The sequence below is a fragment of the Mesoplodon bidens genome, assembly GCF_964165515.1.
Source record: "Mesoplodon bidens genome assembly, chromosome: 11".
Classification (NCBI taxonomy): domain Eukaryota; kingdom Metazoa; phylum Chordata; class Mammalia; order Artiodactyla; family Ziphiidae; genus Mesoplodon; species Mesoplodon bidens.
In genome coordinates this window covers 48988517-49008209 of record NC_138167.1, presented here as the reverse complement: position 1 = coordinate 49008209, position 19693 = coordinate 48988517, and the positions used below count along the sequence as shown (strand labels likewise).

The 19693-nt window shown below is 43.0% G+C and overlaps 1 protein-coding gene across 7 annotated transcripts; it reads left to right on the top strand.

Annotated features, from left to right (window-relative positions):
• Positions 1-256: 256 nt before the first annotated feature.
• On the top strand, positions 257-17760 carry PCED1B (PC-esterase domain containing 1B). Of its 7 annotated transcripts, XM_081248749.1 has the most exons (6): positions 257-305; positions 1094-1165; positions 3930-4131; positions 8233-8560; positions 10108-10327; positions 16090-17760. In XM_081248749.1, exon 6 carries the CDS (start codon positions 16146-16148, stop codon positions 17463-17465), a length of 1320 nt encoding a protein of 439 aa, XP_081104875.1. In that variant the 5' UTR covers positions 257-305; positions 1094-1165; positions 3930-4131; positions 8233-8560; positions 10108-10327; positions 16090-16145; the 3' UTR covers positions 17466-17760. The 7 variants fall into 7 exon arrangements, with proteins under 7 accessions (XP_081104875.1, XP_081104873.1, XP_081104876.1 ...); XM_081248747.1 differs by lacking the exon at positions 8233-8560; XM_081248750.1 differs by lacking the exon at positions 10108-10327 and having other exon boundaries at positions 16090-17759.
• The last annotated feature ends 1933 nt before the right edge of the window (positions 17761-19693 follow it).

Below are 19693 nucleotides of genomic sequence, written 5' to 3'. Positions count from 1 at the left end.
TCTTCCCTGAGTGTGTCTCCCGTGTCCCCCTCCCTTGTTCACTCAGTCTAGTCACCCTCACCTCCTTCTTGTTCTCTCTGCTTGGAGCTTTCTCCCCACAGATTTCCACATGGTTTGCTCCGTTACCTCCCTCTGGATACTGTTGGTCCCTTCTGTCTTCTGGTTGTCAGCTGGGTCTCTGTAACAAAAGACAGATTAACAGGAGAAAAGCTACAAAGTAGCCTTCCAAAGGAAATGAAGACCTAAAGGAAGGTTCAGCCTGAGTGTTTTCACACTGGGTTTGATGAAGTTTGATAGGACAAAGGGTAAGAGCTAAGGGCGGTGAACAGAGGGAACTTAACAAGGCCTGTTTGTTGGAATTCTTCTCAGAGTCCCTTTGTCTTCAGAGATAAGGATGCTCCTTTCTTATGAGTATAGAGAGGGCCCCTCCCACACAGGGTCTTAGGACCTGCTTCAGGGGGCATCAGAGAGTCCTTCTAGTACCTGCTGTTTCTCACATTCTTTCAGCTTAAAATATTCAGTATGTCGAGGTGCTGTATTCTAGGGTACAGTGTTATGAACCCTGTGGCCACACCATTTAAAATTCCAACCCACAGTCCCCACGTCCTCCCCATGCAGCAATCATGTTCCTCACTGCTGTGGCCTCTGGACGCGCAGGCTCAGCGGCCATGGCTCACGGGCCCAGCCGCTCCGCGGCATGTGGGATCTTCCCGGACCGGGGCACGAACCCGTGTCCCCTGCATTGGCAGGCGGACTCTCAACCGCTGTGCCAGCGGGGAAGCCCCCCTCTTTTCTTTTATCTAACATATTATTCTACTTACTTTTTAATTGCTTCCCCTCAGCCCAAATGTCAACTCTATAAGGACAAGGTGTTTTGTTTTTTTTTTCCGTGTTATTCACAGCGATATCCCTAGCACCTCTAATACTGCCTACCACGATTATTTTGAATGAATGAGTGAAAGAGTGCATAAATGAGCCATGGTTAATGATATAGATGTATTTTATTATACACCACCGTGTACCTGGTTCTTGTCTGTTTTTCTCGTTTCGTCCTTGCATCTCTGTAGTGCTTATTTCTATCCCTGTTTCTCAGAGGAGACAATTACAGAGTCACAGAGGAGTTAAGTGACTACCAAAGACATGCGGCTACAAGTGACAGAATCAGGTTTCAAACCCAAGTCTGTCTGGCCCCAAAGCCAGTGATCTGGCAGCTCACGTTATTTCACAGCATCATAGCTCTGGCTCCAATCCTCACCATCAACAGACAGGCAGCCACCAAATCACCAATCAAGATCAGGGTTTCTGAGTAGTCCCCAGATGGGACACCACACCACAGGGAGAGCAGCCCACCTCCTTTTACAGGCTGTTGTGAGTCTTGAGTTTTTGGAAAGCATTTGAGTGTTTGGAACATTCTGGATGATCGGTTTACCAAAGATCAGTTTCTGCAGTTTAACATTGGTTCTAAGTGATGTTCATATTCTTTCCAAACAACTGCCTTCGATGAAAAGGGAAGTTGACTCTTTCAGAAAGAAGAAAGAAAAGAAAATATTTCAGAGACATATAGAATATCTGTATAGAATATTTCTGGTAGAATAGACCAGAAGCTGATGACAGTATTGTTTCTAGAAAGGAAAATGAGGGATTAGGGAACAAGAAAGGGAGGGGGACTTACTTCTCACTCATATACCAGTTGTACCTTCTGAAGTTTTGTGCCATGTGCATTAAATAGCTTCTAGAAATAAGCAAAATGTAAGAATCACAATGAGGGCAGTGTGCCCTGCCTGGCCTTCTCCGCCCCCCAACTCCCCAGGCCCCCAGAAGGCAGTGACTATGACTCCCTGCAGACAGAAGCACTCCATCCTGCGCTGATCCACCAAGGGGATTTAAGTCACTTAAGCCCTCCCAGGGCCTCAGTTTCACCATCTACAAAGTGAAGATAATAATTAGAGCTCGCCTTACTTTATGTACTGGGATCTGTTGTGACATAGCACATTCTAAGTGCAAAACATTATACATGCACAGTTCTCATTATTTTTTAGGAAAAAGCCAGATTTGGTGGATGAGAAAGGCAGCTCACTGAGCTACGGAACATGAAATGGGGCCAGAATAGCAATCATAACTGTCTCCATATATCATAATAAGTTCTTGGAAGTAAGAAAATCAGTGGAAAATCTGTTGCTTGGTCTCAAAAAAATTCATTTTAAATTTAAAGAGTACAAGCAAGATTATCATTTGCATTATTACAGCTCCTCTATTCTCTGCTCTTAGGATAATTATGTGAATTTTAGTCATCCTCTAAATTGTTCTTTTATTCTCACAAAGTACACACTAGCTGGAATTTAGAGAACTGGAAAGATCTGCAACTCATTTATAGAATTGCAAGAATCAAATAATGGCAAGTTTTCAAATTATGTCATAGATTACTCTGAATTTTAAAATACTAAAGTTAGATTTGCAACTCATTTATAGAATTGCTAGAATCAAATAAATGGCACATTTTCAAAGTGATGTCACAGACTACTCTGAGTTTTAAAATACTAAAGTTATCAGCTGGGTTCTAGATGCAGCCCTGCCTTGAGACACAATAATGATTGTATTAAAACTCATGGGGCTTCCCTGGTGGCGCAGTGGTTGAGAGTCCGCCTGCCGATGCAGGGGAAACGGGTTCGTGCCCCGGTCCGGGAGGATCTCACGTGCCGCGGAGCGGCTGGGCCCGTGAGCCGTGGCCGCTGAGCCTGAGCGTCCGGAGCCTGTGATCCGCAACGGGAGAGGCCACAACAGTGAGAGGCCCGTGTATCGCAAAAAAAAAAAAAAAAAAAAAAAAAACTCATGGAAAAACTGTGAAGTAATTTGATCTGTGGCTATAGATAAGAGGATCAAAACAATGGGTAATGTGTAGGATTAATTTTTAAGCCATACATTGAGCAGTCAGTGAAGTGGTATTTTTCAAGAAAAGACAACTGCGTTGCTTTATTGGCCAGTTTACCTAAAACATAGCATTAAAAACAAAAACAATGTAGGCGTGAAGGGCATGTATTTCAGGACCATTTTGGAATCTGTTACTCTTGTTCATTAGGTATTTTATACCATTTAATGTAGTGGAGACACATTCTATCCTAAAGTGTTTGACACACCTCTAGAGGGTTTGCCATTTGGGGAGAACTTTTAAAGCTTCATTTTCTCTTTTTTTATGATTTATTTCCTCCGTCTCTTTTGTCTGGGTATCTGTAGGGGATGTGATATGATTTTCCTCCTCTTCCAAATCAGGTCCTTCCAAAACAAAACAAAGCTCTGAGCTTATCTAATCAATCAGAGGACCACTTCCCTTTTTCCCCTCGTCACCTGCTGGTTTCAAATGGAGGAGGAGAGAAGGCTTCCTGGCTCTGCCATTTTCTGTGTTTACCTGAGGCCTGTGGCTGAGGCCCCTTGCTTTCTGCAGCTGTGGAATGGTCTATTCTTCCGCCCACAGTGTGTGGGAGGAGCAAAGGAAGCGATCTGAAAGTGGTTTGTAAACTGTAATGCCCCACACAAAAGTGCAAGATTATGACTTTAAAAAACTAATTAGAAAGGGAGCAATCTTCCTCTCATCATTTCCTGTGTCTCCTCACTTCTGCCTCCTGGCCCCTCACTGTCTCTCCTTCCTTCCCCCCCTCTAATAGCTTTCCCAGCTGCGAACAAACCACACAAGTAAGGGTGACAAGAGCCCAGGGTCTGAATTGTTAGAACGAAACCAGGCAAGAGTCATTACACCCAAATTACTGAGAAATGTGAAATGAAAACTAGCTCAGAGCCAAATTCCAGGAAGATGCTGTATTTTGATTTACTTACCACTTTGTGTTTTCGTATTTGCCCAGTTCTTAAGCTTCGGTCATTAGTCTTCCACTTTGTAATGCAAGAAAGTAAAAGCTGACTCGTGTCATTTGCCCTAGATGCCACCAGAAATGGCCTCTTCTCCCCAGACGCTGGCTCACAAATGGAGCAACACCCAGAGGTGAACTTATCTGCCTTGCAGCCCAGGCTCTGGGCTGTCCAACCTGACACGTCAACCTCCAGCTGAGAAAGGAGTCTGTCTAGGAAAAGAACTAGAATCAACTGAGAGGCACATTTTTTAATCACCAGTTACTTTAATGAGTAAGTACTTTCCAGTTTTTCCATTTTATTTTAAGCATTAATTTCGCATTTCTGACCAGCCTTTCTCGGGATCCTCATTTCTTGGGCACTTTGTATAGGAAGAAATCACCATCCTAGCCCACTCCACCCTACCCCCACTTAACTGAAGAGCCCTAAAGAGACAACTATTATTATTGTAATATTATTTTGTAGTAAGGATTTGTGACTGATAAGCCACTAAACCTCTAAAAGCGTACAGTGCAAGGGAACAGCCAGCTGTGAACTGGAGAAAGGAGGTGACACGTCTATTGTCTGTATAATCTTGTATGTTGTGGTTGACCACAACGGCTTGGCATCAGTTATGACTCCCAGCTCCACCTTTTATAAAATTGATGACCTTGGGCAGATGACTCAATCTTTTAATTTTCGAACGTGTAAAATGGAGAGAATAAAGTACCAATTTCATACGGGTCTTTAGAGGAATAACTACTGAACATACTGTCGGAGTGGGTACTAAATAACGTGACTAAATAACAAGTTAACTTAGTAAATAATAAGCTAAAGACTAGATTTCATTGGAAGGCTCCCTTAACTGCTAAATCCCATCCCCCAAATATGCTGAGCTGACTCAGAATAACAACAATTAACATCGTGGAGTTTTCAGAGCATTTCCTTTCATTTCCACAATTCACCCTGAGGTAGGCAGTGCTGTTAGCTTAGTTTTGTTACTGAGGGATAAGGGAGAAGCTGAGAGCTCTCCTGAGCGTGTGGTAGGAAGAAACTCTTCGGTCCAAACTCAGGTCTCAAGGGAGGAAAGCAGGACTTGGGAAAGGCCTGGTGTCAGAAGTGAGCCGGTGCCTTCAGTTCTCCAGCCTAGATTCTCATTTCCTCAGCCCCCTCCCCTCCTGCACCTCATCCCTCCTCCAGTTCCCAGCCTTGGGCTTGAAACTGGGGAAATCTTTGACATATATACACTAATACGTATAAAATAGATAACTAATAAGAACTTGCTGTATAGTACAGGGAACTCCACTTTGCTATACAGTAGAAACTAACACAACATTGTAAAACAACTATACCTACCCCGATAAAAAACAAAATTAAAAAAAAATGCTTTCTGAAAGTAAGAACAAAACCTTTTCATGACCCAGAAAAACATAAAAATAAAAATAAAGAAACTGGGGAAATCTACACGGAAAGCAGTGAGAACCCAGGGCTTCCAGATCCCTCTACCAAAGAGAGGCGGTAGGCAGCAGGGCAGAGACTGGCTCTGAGGATCCTATTCTTCCATTCAAGAGCTTTGTTCCCCATTTGAAACACTACCGCACCTAGTATCTCAATACTATGTAATATTGTTAATAATAATACAGCAATAATAAAATAATATTCACTTTAAAAGCTCTTCTTGGCAATCTCCCTAGAGGAATATAGGGGCCATTCCTTCCATTTCAAGGTTGAACACACAGAGAGGAAGTGAGCACTGGCGGTGGCAGAAACCCTCAGCCTGCTGACTCAGCCTAGGGTTCGCATCGCTGGTTAAATGGGCTTTTGTGGCCATTCCTGAAGACAGAATTTTCAGGATCCAACCTGTTAATCAGTTGAAAGCAGTTTAGTCATTATTAGCACCACCAACCCACACTCTTTTCAGTCATGGAAACTTTTACTCAGCCATTGAACCTAGAGTAGTTAGAATCTAGAGTAGGCAAGGTAAGGATAGAAAATTTTGAAACATTATTGTAGCTTCAGTGCAGCAGTGACTTTCCCACTGACCCACTCAGAAGAAGAGCTAACTATCAGTGACGGAAACAACTAGGTTGATTTCATAACTGCCTTGTTTTCACATGGAAAAATTGAAAGCTGTGCACACAGCATTGCTTTGTTTTGTTTTTCGACAGAGTATAAAAAGGAAAATTATATGCAAAATTTTTTCCTAGGTAAGATTATTTTTTCCTCTTGATTTCAATAAATCTGTATAGCTGAGGTTAAAAGCCTGGGCTCTGGAGCCATATGTCCTCCTAAAGAAGCAAAACAAAATCTTAAGCTTATCTAATCAATCAGTAGATTCACTGTCCATAAGGGACCAGTGCTGCCTCTTCTTACTAGCTGTACAACTTTGGATGATTGACATAACTTCTCCAAGCCTCACTTTACTCACCCATAAAATGGAGATAATAATAGTTTCTACTTCACTAGGTCATGAGAATAGAATAGGCCTTGCACAGGGTAAACGCTCAATGGATAATAACCATTGGTCCATGAGGGGTACAAGGATGGGTGAGACCCATTTCTGCCACCCAGGACTGGGATGTACTGGGGTAGAAATACACATGGACAGGTAATTATAGAATAAAACAGAACCAAGTGCTAAATAGAGGCATCTGTCAGAGGAAGGGGAGATTTTTCTGTCTGGGAAACTAGGAAAGGCTCTCAGACAGAATTGTACTCTAAACTGGGTCTTAAAGAAGGAACAGAATTTCAGTAGGACAAAGGGTTAGGGAACGCTCAATGCTGAGTCAGGGAGCAAACATGAAGAAGTAAGAAAAAGCCCTCTGGGTATACGCAAGCTCTATAATTCATCCACAGGCTTTGGAGAGATGCACAGAAGGAATGATCATACCCTGGGTTAAAAAACAAAGTTTAAAAATGCAAAATGTTGTAGTTACACTAGCGTATCAGTTGACAGTGAAGATATGAAATTGAGAAATATGAGAAAACACGTATAAAATAAAAACTCTCCCATTTTAGAAAGTATTTCAATCAAAATAAGACGCACTTCCTTACGGATTAAGAGAAATGTATGGGAAGTAGAAAATTTAACCATAAAATCTAAAACAGAGGTGAAATTGATTTCTGTGCTCAGCCTCCTAAAATATATTGCAACATTCTCCTCCCTAAAGTGTATTTTCAAAAATTACATCTTATTTTTTTATTGCCAAGAAATAGTTGAACTGATCTATATCCAGGCTGTCACTGAAGGATTTTGATGTTTTACGAACAGTGGAAATGGCCACAGTCATGAAAAATAAAATGACTTGACCCAAGCATTTTAGAAGCAGTGTTTGTTTCCACCTAGTTATCCCCAGCCAGTGTTGCAAGCATAAATTATATAGCAGTTCTCTGAAAATGCACATCAAAATATGCCATAATTCCCACGGATGATCGATATTTACCTTTAGGAAGATTGTTCAAAGGTCACAAGAGAATTATGTTAGGAATTCAGCCACAGTTTGATGGGAGGATAATGGCATCTAGAGAATTTAGAAGTGATAAGAGGCCCACGCAGACTAAGTCACTCCTTGCCCCCCCCCCCCCCCCCGCTTGGAACTCACCTGAACTCACCTTATTCTACTCACCAGAATATGTCAGGCACTCAGGAGACAAGTTTGGGCTAGCTAAATTTACTGAGCACTTAAAAATATGATACACCTCATGTTAAGGACTTTACATGTGTTCATTTAACCCTCACTTCTTAAGAAATCTATAGTAGTATTCCTGTTTTATAGGTAAAAATCCTGAAGTGTTACTCTACCCAGGGTCTCAGAGGCTAGTAAGTGGTGGAGCAGGATATAAACCCAGGGGGCTGACTCGAGGGCCCATCCCCTCAGCCTCTGTGCTCTATGGCCTCAATTCGGAGTCATCTGCATACAAATAGTAATTGGTATGGGGACTGTATCATTTGTTTCCTTCCCGAATGGGACATTTAGGGGGAGCGTCGCTATTAAAGATTATGCTGGGAAAGCAGAGGTAAACCAGAAAAGTTGGGGCAAATAGGAGTGTATGTTCACCTTACGGATGGACACCAAGAGCGTGGATGAATCCACCGAAGGAAAGAATGTTGAAGAAAAGAAGGAAGGAGCCAATGAGTGGGCCTTGAGAAAGACTGACGTTTGGGGATGGCCAGAGAAAGAGAAACTCACACAGGATACCGGGAGAGGTGAGACAGGAGACCAGGGTGTCAGACTCTCCGGCAGAGTTATGGAAGGGAATCACCATCGTGCCCCAGCCCCAGGGAGCTAGGAATGCTACATATGTGATAACGACCGACCGAGAAGTAGTCGCTGAAAGGAGCAACAAGGAAATCGCTGGGGATTTACTGACAAACGTTTCTTTGCTTTGGTGCAGTTGGAAGCCAGAATCAAGTAAAAGGAGGAGTGAGTGGGAGGTGAGGACCCAGACACAGCCAGTTCAAACAACTTTGCAAAAAGTGGCCTTGAAGGGGAAGCACAAGATAGGACTGTCTTGGAGGTGGAGTCAAAGACGTTTCCTTTCTTTTTTAAAGCAAGAAACTAGAATGTGTTTAAGGTTTAAAGAAAGGAGCCAGCCCCAGGAGATTGAAGGAAACGTAGAAAGCATAATTCTCCCCTCTCCGGGGGACCTCCTGGAGCAAAGTGCCTGAGGATGTAGGAGGACCAGCCACCTGAGCTGAGGGATCTCCTTCACACCTGAGGAGGTACAGCTCTGCCCCTTTGGGAGGGAGGAACCGGGAGCTGTGGGTTTGAAGTTTGAGGGAGGCAACCAGAGCGAGCTGCCTTCTGCTGGCTCAGCATTCTCCCCACAGGGAGGGGTTGCTGTGCGGGGGGTTTAAAGGTGCCTAATGCACTTAGGCACTGGCCTAGGCCTCTGATGGACGCTGACCTTGATCTCTTTTCATCTTCACTATTATTGACTGACATGGGGGATATTACCCCTGTTTGACACCAGAAAAAAAACCGTGGCTCAGGGCAGTGGGCAGGCAGCCCAAGAGCACACGGCTGTTCAAGGCCAGAGTCCACATCTGACTATGTCGTCTCCTGGAAGTGAAAGCCAGGTCACTGCCTTCCAGTATCTTTCATTCCTGTTAGAGGAGTAACAGGTAGGGAGTTAGCAAATGTAGTTTTTTTTGTTGTTGTTGTGTTTGGCCTCACCACGTGGCTTGTGGGATTTTATAGTTCCCGAGCAGGGACCGAACCCTGCCCTTGGCAGTGAGAGCTTGGAGTCCTAACCACTGGACCGCCAGGGAATTCCCACAAGTGTAGTTTAAATAATGGTTCGAGACCAGAATGTGGAAGTTCATCATAGGCTGTACATGATTGAAATCATATTTTGTTTATATGAATTGCTTTGATTTTTTTACTTTAGGAGGTCCTTTTGTAAAATACAAGGTTTTTGTTTGTTTGTTTGTTTGGTTGGTTGGTTGTTTCTTTTTTAATGGGGCTCTTTGGATAAAGGCTCCATAGTTTATCTTTGTTTTTATAGAAGTTACCTGCATATCAGATATTATGAACCTGCACGTCATTCATAAAGGATGTCCCCTGCGTTTCTTTGTATAATCCATAAGAAATTTTTATATTGGACTATTACTATGGGGAAAATACGCTGCCTTAGGATTTTTAAACTTGGTAATTTTCAAATTCTTCAAATGTGTGAAATTCTTCTGTTGATACTTTATTACAAAAGAATCACAAATTAAGATTGTGGCCTGGTGAGGATGGTACGGATACAAACGGAATTATGTCCACAGTGATTCCTGCCTCCACAAGGAAAACTTGTGGTTACATTAATCTAAATGTTCGAAGATCATTAATCTAAATTCAATTTTCCATTTATGCCACATGTTTCTGAGATTTTAGCTGTGGTGTATAAGAACTAACTGAATAACCAAGTGAGAAATATAGGCCATATGACATATGTGTTGGGATGGGGTAGAGAAACCATGAGAGTTGTGGGGGGATGTGAGCCAAACTTGCAGAATGACACCTGTCACAGCCCCAGGTATACACGGTGTCTTCTAAATTTTTACTGAATTAATTAATGGGCTGCAGAGCTGAGGCGTATATTAGAGGTGAGGGGTGTGGGATTAAAATCGGTCTTTCCAATGGCTAATATTTGGAAATCATCTTTCTATTGCTTTATTTATCACGGTATCTCACAGTACTTTCATGTATCTTTAACAATTTCTCCTAAAACCACTTTTTAAAATAATAGGCCTGCATTATTTTCCCATTTTTGTGTTTACAGAGGAGTAGAATGTTAACTGACTTGCCCCAAATCAAAAAAGGTCAATCTCTTGAGAATCCCCATCTGCAGAAAAGAGAAGTTTGCTTTCCTAAAGAGAAGTTGGAATCTTTTGCTTTTCTCTTTCCTTTGGAAACTTTACATGATACGCAATTTAATTTTTGACCAGTTTAAATTCCACATAGAAAACTAAACAAATACTGAGAACTGGTAAGCTGTATAGGTGAGTTCACGAAAAATCATTTTCTTATTTGTAACATCTATTCCATTAACATTTAAGGGGATCTTGGATAGTTCAAACATAGATCTGATCACCAAAAATGCAGTTAGAAGGAAATGAACTATTTATGTTCCTAGTACAGTGTTGCATTAAGACGGTTAGTCATATGCAAGAAACCTCTAAACTAGTTAGAAGTACTTCCTACAACTAATCAAAACAACGTCTTAATTGTTAGTGATTACCTCTGTGATTTAAGACTTCTTTGCAGGGTCTCCGCAGTAACTGGCCTCTATATCTTTGCCACTCATCCTTTAACTAAAGATAATAGGAAAAGAAAAAAACTAACCTAATTTCTACAACACATTGATTAATAAAAAACAATGCTGTGTGTTTGGTTTGTGATAGTTATAAAGCAATAGTCAGTGATTTACAAGTGACGGTTTATGAAGCTATTAAAAAAGCAATTATGGGGCTTCCCTGGTGGCGCAGTGGTTGAGAGTCCGCCTGCCGATGCAGGCGACACGAGTTCGTGCCCCGGTCCGGGAAGATCCCACATGCCGCGGAGCGGTTGGGCCCGTGAGCCATGGCCGCTGAGCCTGCGCGTCTAAAGCCTGTGCTCCGCAACGGGAGAGGCCACAACAGTGAGAAACCCGCGTACCGCAAAAAAAAAAAAAGCAATTATCGCCAAATGGAAATCTAAGCAAGATGCCTAAAAGTAATATACTAAAAGTAATATACTATAGTAGTAGCTATTATTAATGTATATTTCTGTCAGAGCTTTAGCCAAAGCCCAAATTTTACTTTGAAAACAGAAAAACATGGAACTACTTGTAATTATGATTTAAGGAATCATCATAAAACTCTTTTAAAAATCGATTTTAATTTGAGGCTGGAATCACAGATTGCATTGGATCATCTGTCTATCTCCTCCCTCCCCTTTGACTCTTCCTACTGGCTTTGATATTTCATTTACATACATCACTTCTAGCTGTTAGCTCCTTTGATATTTGTATATGTCCATTTTCTTACCCCTCCTCTTGAGAGAAGAGACTGCTTTTTTATACCTACTCCTTGCACCTAGCACAATATCTAGTTCTCAATGAATTCCTTAATGAATGAATGAATGCGTCAATTGATCTATAAAATAGCTACCAAAACTAATAAGTTTTGCAAATTTGAAGCAAAGAAAAACTCTTAAGCCAAAAAGATCACTGATCTGTTTCAAATCCCTTTTTTATTTCATTTTTATAAATAAAAGCTTTGAAAACAGAACTTACCAACTTTTTTTTTTCCAGACCAGAGAAGATTCAGCTCTCCAAATTATTCTTCACTCACACCTCTGAAAAAAATCACTTTGTTTTTATTAGGTTTTGTTTTTAATGCTTGGCATCTTAGTCTTTTTTTTTTTTTTTTTTTTTTTTTGCGGTATGCGGGCCTCTCACCGCCGCGGCCTCTCCCGTTGCGGAGCACAGGCTCCGGATGCGCAGGCTCAGCGGCCATGGCTCACGGGCCCAGCCGCTCCGCGGCATATGGGATCCTCCTGGACCGGGGCACGAACCCGTATCCCCTGCATCGGCAGGCGGACTCTCAACCACTGCGCCACCAGGGAGGCCCGGCATCTTAGTCTTTAAATGATTTTTTCCCCCACAGTGATAGTCCTGAGGATGTCTGATTTGTTAATTCTGTTGTGACAGGAAGTTTATCAAGAATTTCATGCATTTCAGTTTCAGCTTCTAACTGGAATGCTTCTTTCCAGTCATTTCCCCCTCCCTTCTTTCCTACAGTCCAATCTGCCTGTTCCATTGCAGAAGAACAATAAGAAATCTTAGGTGGACATTTTTGCCCGGTTTTGGCTCCAAGCCCTTGGAACAGCATCTGGGTGGATTAGGTTCACTGGTCAGGATATAGGGCAGCCAAAATTTCTCAAACACTGTGAGACTCTGAAATCTGTAGAAGTTTGTTTTGGTTATTCTAAAATCCAGGTCTTTTAATTTTTGCATGTCTCTTGCTTGAGATCAAGGTATGGGATGAGATATATCTATATCCTCACTTGACCCCCAACCCCCTAAGTACACATGGACCGCTCTCCCAAGCAGGCAGAGTAAAGGATTACCTGCCTATGCTTAAAGGCACACTGAAACACTCTTCTCCCATCTTGCCCCCAAATATTTCCCTGACATGAGCCAAGCTTTTGGATTCAGACTCACCTGCAGGGGTTCTGCTCTAAGGGATGTCTCCTACAGGGACAGCCTTTGCCATCAGTAGTTTTAAATCTTAGCTCCATCACATCAAGATCCTTCCCTGTAACATGGAAAGAATAAGAACCTTCTCACAAATCGGATAACATTTACAAAGCACTTGGCATCTGGTAGCTGTTCAATAAATGTTAATTTTGCTTTATTCAAAATTTTTCACTTGCTTCTTCTCATTTTATCTTCACAGAACCCTACTAGACAAATGGCACAAATATTGTAATCCCCTTTTACAGATGATTAACCGGGTGTTCTGAAACTTACTCAATGAATTATTATTGATTATAATAATTATAATTATATATATAATATATATTATATATTGTGTATATTGTGTATATAATAATATAATATAATAATATTATTTTTATATATTATATATTATATATACTATATAATATAATAGTATAATATATATATTATATATATTATATATATAATTATAATTATGACTATTAGAAATAGTCATCCATGCTATTTGTCAGGGCATTGTTCTAACCACTTTATATTTAATCTTCAGATCAAATCTCTGAAGTGGGTGCTAAAAGTCCCATTTTACAGATCAGGAAAATTAAGGCAGAGAAAGGCTAAATAAGTTGCCCAGGGATAAAGAACTAGCAAATAGAAGAGCTGAGATTCAAACCCAGATAGTGTGGCTCTAAAAGCAATGCTCTTCACCAGTATATTTAAGAGCCTCCGTTTTCCACAGCTTTTAAGTAGCGGATTTGACTCACATTGTGAGTTGAGATCTAGGGACTTCATACTCAGAGAAGGAATGCATTGGGCCGTGTAAACACAGTACCACTGAAGGAGAGAGCGCTGAGTTATCACATCTGCCAGCCTAGGGGAGGGAACTCCAGTGGAAGGGGATGATGTCCTCTACTCTAGGGCAGGGGTCCCCAACCCCCAGGCTGTAGACTGGTACGGGTCCGAGGCCTGTTAGGAACTGGACCACACAGCAGGAGGTGAGTGACGGGCGAGTGAGCGAAGCTTCATCTGCTGCTCCCCTGTTGCTCCCCATTGCTCGCATTACCGCCTATGCCATCTCCCCAACCCCGCCCCGTCCATGGAAAAATTGTCTTCCATGAAACCAGTCCCTGGTGCCAAAAAAGGTTGGGGACCGCTGCTCTAGGGGACTAGAACAGAATATGACAAGAGTCCAGCCCAGAGAGGGCACATATAGCTGGGGTGGCATGGGAGCCCTGAAAACACTGGGAAAGGTTTTCCCCTTCACTTTGCACTTTGGAGACTTGGGTCTGGGGTAGAGTAATCCTGTTCACAAAGACCCCTGAAAGTCCACTGCACCTGCTCATTCTATTTTCATGTCACTTAGCACTTTCAACTTTTTATTACAGTTATCAGTGAATATATCTGATCTGCTCCTGAAGGGCGAGACCAGGTTTTACTCATTTTTATATGCTCCATGTGGAGCATTTAGTCAGTGCTTAGTAAGTGTGAGTTGGATGAATAAATGAATATAAAGAAGTGAACATGCCTGAGCCCCAAGGGGATCTGGAGTTGGCTTAATTATGTTTTATTTTGTTGTAACACAATGAGCAAAATCCTAGTTTTAAGCTTTTTATCTGATAGTAAAAACATTTAAATGAAGATTCATATAAGCCAGTATTTTAAACTGTTCTCTTAGTGGAGCACTTTTGTACTCCATCCATCTTCATGTTTTTATTTTTGTACTCATACCCATTTAAAACCACAAATAGTATAGCTTTTAAAAACCAGATGTGTAATTTAATAATAGCTATCCACCACACCTATTAAAATGTTTATTAATGCATGAAAGCCTACGAATATCAAGCCACAGCAGATTTTAACAGCTTCTGTGTAAGTGTGTGAAGTGGATGCCATGTTCCTCCCCATGTGAGATTTGCCAGTAGTATTTTAGTGTGTTTCCACCTTTTATTCATTAGTGGATATGGCTGTAAATGGCAGCTTGAAATAAACTCGATCTGAAGTTCTGAAGACAAGTTTCACAACTTCCAACGTTTTATTCAGTGTACTGGGGAAGAAAAAACTTTTCCTCTACACTTTTAGGTTCAGTGTCTGGGGCCCTGTGAATAAAACTAACAAAAGATCGATTAACAGGAGAAAAGGCACACAAGTTTTGTTAATATTTATGTGCATAAAAGTTCACAGAAAAGGAATGAAACTCAAAGAAGTGGTGAGACTTGGGCTTATATACCATTTTTTTTTTTTTTTTTTTTTTGCTGTATGCGGGCCTCTCACTGTTGTGGCCTCTCCCATTGCGGAGCACAGGCTCCGGACGCGCAGGCTCAGTGGCCATGGCTCACAGACCCAGCCGCTCCGTGACATGTGGGATCTTCCCGAACCGGGGCACGAATGCGTGTTCCCTGCATCGGCAGGCAGACTCTCAACCACTGTGCCACCAGGATAGCCCGGGCTTATATACCATTTTAACAAAGAACAAAGGGTATGAGTTTCAAGGGATGATAAATTGTGGGGAAGGGATTTCTGGGGGTACTAATGGAAAATAAGGGCTCTTTTAGTAAGGTTTGTTTATGCAGACTCATCTCAGGGTTGACAATTCACTGTCTCCTTCCTTGGCTCTTCTCTCCTTGCTTGGGGAAGGGGCACCTTCCTCAAAAGGAAATGTATGCCCTGCTTTTAGGTTCATAGTGGGAGGGCAGAGAACTCTTTCTGTATCTATTGATTCTCAGTGGCCTTTAGCTAAAATATTTCTTATGCCAAAGCATGTTTGGGGTGGCATATTCTGATCTCCTTCAAATGAAACTCAAAGAATATTACAGCTGAAACACATGTGAATTATTTCCAATTTTATTTATTTCTTACAAGTCCCATTAATAAGAAACAGTTGCTCGCTTGTAAAAGAAATCTGTTTTTATAACGTTTTCTGACCTTGCATATGTGCTCTTCCTTTCTGCGGCCTGTTGCATTTCATTAAATTCCTTTTAAGTTATTAAAATTGATTTAAGATTATATAAAGTATATTTACAAAAAGGGGAGGGGGAGGCAAGTCACCCATAATCCTGCTGTCCTATTAAAAACTGTTTTTTGCCTATTTTCTTTCAGTGTGATATCTATGCATATCTATTTTATACCATTTCAGGGAAATGGGGCACACATATGGTAACTTCTTCAACTTAACAGTATATATCACACTCTCCATGTTCTTGCTTGATCATAATCCTCAGTATTTAACAGCTGCAAAATTTGCCTAACCATTCTGCAGTTGTCAGACTTCTGGGCTGCCTCCAGGCCGGTGGTGGGGTATCTTGTGGTGGTTGTACCTCCAGCCCGGGAGGGCAGGGCCCCCCCCCACCACTCTGGCCAGGTAGAACCTGGGTTTCCTGGGTGTTCAGAGTTATGTCTCAGGCAGAAACTGTGTCCAGGCCAACCAGGGCTTCTGGCTCCAGGCTCCCTTCTTTCCGGGCTGACGTTCCATCCCCGTCCCCAGGCCCTCCCAAACCGTCCTGCCCGAGGTGGGTCCTTCCCATATGCTCTCTCCTTCTGTCCTAGCCTTCCGCAGACACACCGAGTGAAAGGAAGGAGCTAGACAGCGCGTCCCGGGCGTCATGGTCCACCTGCTCGCCTCCGAAGTACGGCAGCTACTCCACAACAAGTTCGTGGTCATTCTGGGGGACTCGGTCCAGAGGGCCGTGTACAAGGACCTGGTGCTCCTGCTGCAGAAGGACTGCCTGCTCACACTCAGCCAGCTCAAGGCCAAGGGAGAGTACAGCTTCGAGCAGGACGAGCTGCTGCAGGGGGGCAAGCAGGGCCGCATGCATAATGGCATCCACTACCGCGAGGTGCGCCAGTTCTGCTCTGGCCAGCACCTGGTGCGCTTCTACTTCCTGACGCGCGTGTACTCCGACTACCTGGAAGCCATCCTGGAGGAGCTGCATTCGGGTGAGCACGACCCGGACCTGGTCATCATGAACTCCTGCCTCTGGGACCTCACCAGGTACCGGGAGGACCCCTGGCCGAGCTACCTGCAGAACCTGGAGAGCCTGTTTGGGCGCCTGCGCCAGGTGCTGCCCGAGTCGTGCCTCCTGGTTTGGAACACGGCCATGCCCGTGGGCAACAACATCACTAGCGGCTTCCTCCCGCCCGAGCTCCGACCCGCGGCCTCCATACTGAAAACCAACGTGATTGAGGCCAACTTCTACAGCTCTAACGAGGCCCAAAAGCACGGCTTCGATGTGCTGGACTTGCACTTCCACTTCCGCCGCCACACAGGGAAGTACCTGCAGCCCGACGGAGTGCACTGGAACGAGCGAGCGCACCGGCATCTCTCCCAGCTTCTGCTGGCCCACGTGGCCGACGCCTGGGGGGTGGAGCTGCCCCAGCGCGACCCAGTGGGCAAGTGCATCAAGGATGGTCCCACAAGGGAAGGACCTGGCAGGAGACTTGAGAGGCAGCTCCCGGCCTGCAGAGATCAACCGGCCTTCCCTCCTCTGCCCCGACCCCTGCCTCTGCCTGGGTGCTGCCCCCTGCTCCCCACGCCATCTCCCCGCCCACCCCAGTTCCCACTCCTGCCCCCAAAACCCCGTCCCGTCCCCCTTCAGCAGGTGACACCCCCGTTCCTAGTCTGTCCCCAAGATGCCTATTTTTCTTCAGACCATCCTTTCCAATCGGATCAGTTCTCCTTGAATCATTTCCATTCAGATATTCCCCCATCTACCCAGACAGAATTTGCCTTCGATGGTGACTTTATGTTTAGTCCCCAGCCGCCTGGGCCCCCCTTCCCCCAACCCTGTTATCAGCAGCGGGACCCTGTGGTCCATAGGGGTTTTCCCCGGTATTGTCCCCGTGGCCCCTACATGCCCTGGAGAGGGCGGCCCAGAACTTCCAAGAGAAGGGCCCCAGCCTATAGAGAGCCAAGCCCTCAATAGACTGACTTGGGTGCCTTCCTCCTCATGCACATGGACTGGACAGATCATCTGACTCTCCCCAGACAGACTGACCTTGTTAACTGAAGCCTTTGGTCCATTGCTGTTATCAATAATGGCAGGGAAGGGCAGTCTGACCTATTCTCGCTGGCTGTGGCCTCTCACTGCATTCTGCGAGGGGGGACCAGGCATCATTCCTGCCTCCCCACTGCCTATTCTCTCTGTCTTTTTGTAAATATAAAATTGAAATTAACAAGTTGTTTCATAAAAGTCATTGTGAGTTTTGTGAGTCTGTATTTAATGGTGCCTCTCCCTTCCATTGAACACTTAGCTTCATAAGAGCAGGGACAGTATCTGCTGTAGAGTTACGGCCTCTTGACAAACTACTCAAAATGGAATTTCTCTAAAGGGTTTCCATAAAATGGATCTGATTCCTTACAAATAAACAAAAGAACTTTAACTTTTTGTGGTGATATTTTCCAGAGATTCTCGAAGAATCATGGAATTTTAGAACTGAGAAAACTAAAAACATAAAATTTAACTAACATTTACAAACAGGGAATCTGAGGTCAAGAGGTGAGTGACTTGTTCTAGATCACACAGAAAAATCACTCCTCCACTAGTCTTTCACAGTTTATACTAGTATCCAGTTTATATTAACTTTCAAACTTGATTTATACTGCAACAAACCAAGAAGGGAAGTTTACCAAACATGGTCTTTCTATGGAACTGATGATGAAAAACCCTTATAGCTCCATAACCAGAGGTTTATTGGTTATGTAAACTAGAGTGAATGGCATGCTTATGACTTTATGATTTCTTTAATAGTCTTGAGTTTGGGGCTTGAGAAAATTAAGTTGCACTCAATGACAATATGAATCATCATAGAGTAAAACTATGAGTTGGAAGGGACCACACAGTGCACAAATCCTTTCCTTGCAAATTGGACAGGTGGACACCACCATCTCTTCTCTGTTTCGTAGGAATGTTAACATCATTGAGATTGTTTAAATGTTAGGCCCTTTGTCACACTAGACTAGTGAAATGTTAATTCCTAGATAAAACAGTCAAAATAGGACATGACTAAAATTGTCCAGATAACAGGATTTTCATGGAATTGATTTGACTGTTTTACAGGTCCTCAATTGGACCGTCTCTAAATTTGGCAATGAGGGTAAGGAAGTGTTATTCCGCAAAAATGGAGTCCATGAAATCACAAGACATGGATGAGATCAGCTATTTACAGAAGAAATACGTGGAAACTTTTAATCCACTAAAACACCGTAAGAAAATGGGGCCTTTATCTTATTTATCTTTGTGTCTGAAACCCTAGCACAATGTCTGGAACTTAGTAAGTACTGAATAATATTTCTTGAATGAATCAGTGAGTGAATGATGAGGTGGAGTATGTGTTCCTGGTGAGACAACAGAAGATGAGGTAAACTGACATTTAATCTTTGCGGTATCTTGGAGGGAATCTTGCCAAAATAGGGTCATGATGATATTTGAGGACTCTAGAAAGGTAGTGCCTACAAGTCAAAATTTGCCAGAAGGTCCCAACATAATCAGGAGGGAAGGGACCCGTCTGACCAGTGTAAATGTTCTCATCCCATGGGGATGAGTGTAGCAGGCTATGATTAGACATCAAGATGAGCCCGTTGCCATCAATCTGGCTTTACAATTCCCAAGCAAGATCAAGCAACATTTAGCTGTTGATCTAAGTAAGTTGACCCATTTAGTATTTCTACTTCCATGAATAAGCCAATTAATTGTGTTGTGGTGTATATCTCTCTCTTGTGAGTTAAGTTAGTATGTATTCATCCACCTTAATCTGTTCATGCCTAATGAACCAAGGAGAATGAGTTCTTAGACATACAGTGCTGAGCACCAGACACTGACTAGATGATGAATCCACTATGGTATGGATTAAGTGGCAGCGATCACTTAACAGTCCTGTTTCTCTTAGCTGTTTAGGAGTACGGGTAAACTCAGATAATCTTCTTCCCACGTGTATTAATTTCCTATGGCTGCTGTACCAAATACTACAAACATGGTGGCTTAAAACAACACGTATTTATTCTCTTACAGTTCTGGAGCTCAGAAGTCCAAATCCATTAGCCCAGAGTAAAATCCTTCCTATGTCTTATGCTGTCCTACGTGATCAGGCTTCTGCTTGTCCCTGCAGTGTTACCTTTTGGAACTCTCTTCGTTGTTCTTTACACTTTCAACCC

Excerpts from the sequence above, each read along its gene's own strand:
- PCED1B (XM_081248747.1), top strand. The coding sequence starts at position 16,146 with ATGGTCCACCTGCTCGCCTCCGAAGTACGGCAGCTACTCCACAACAAG.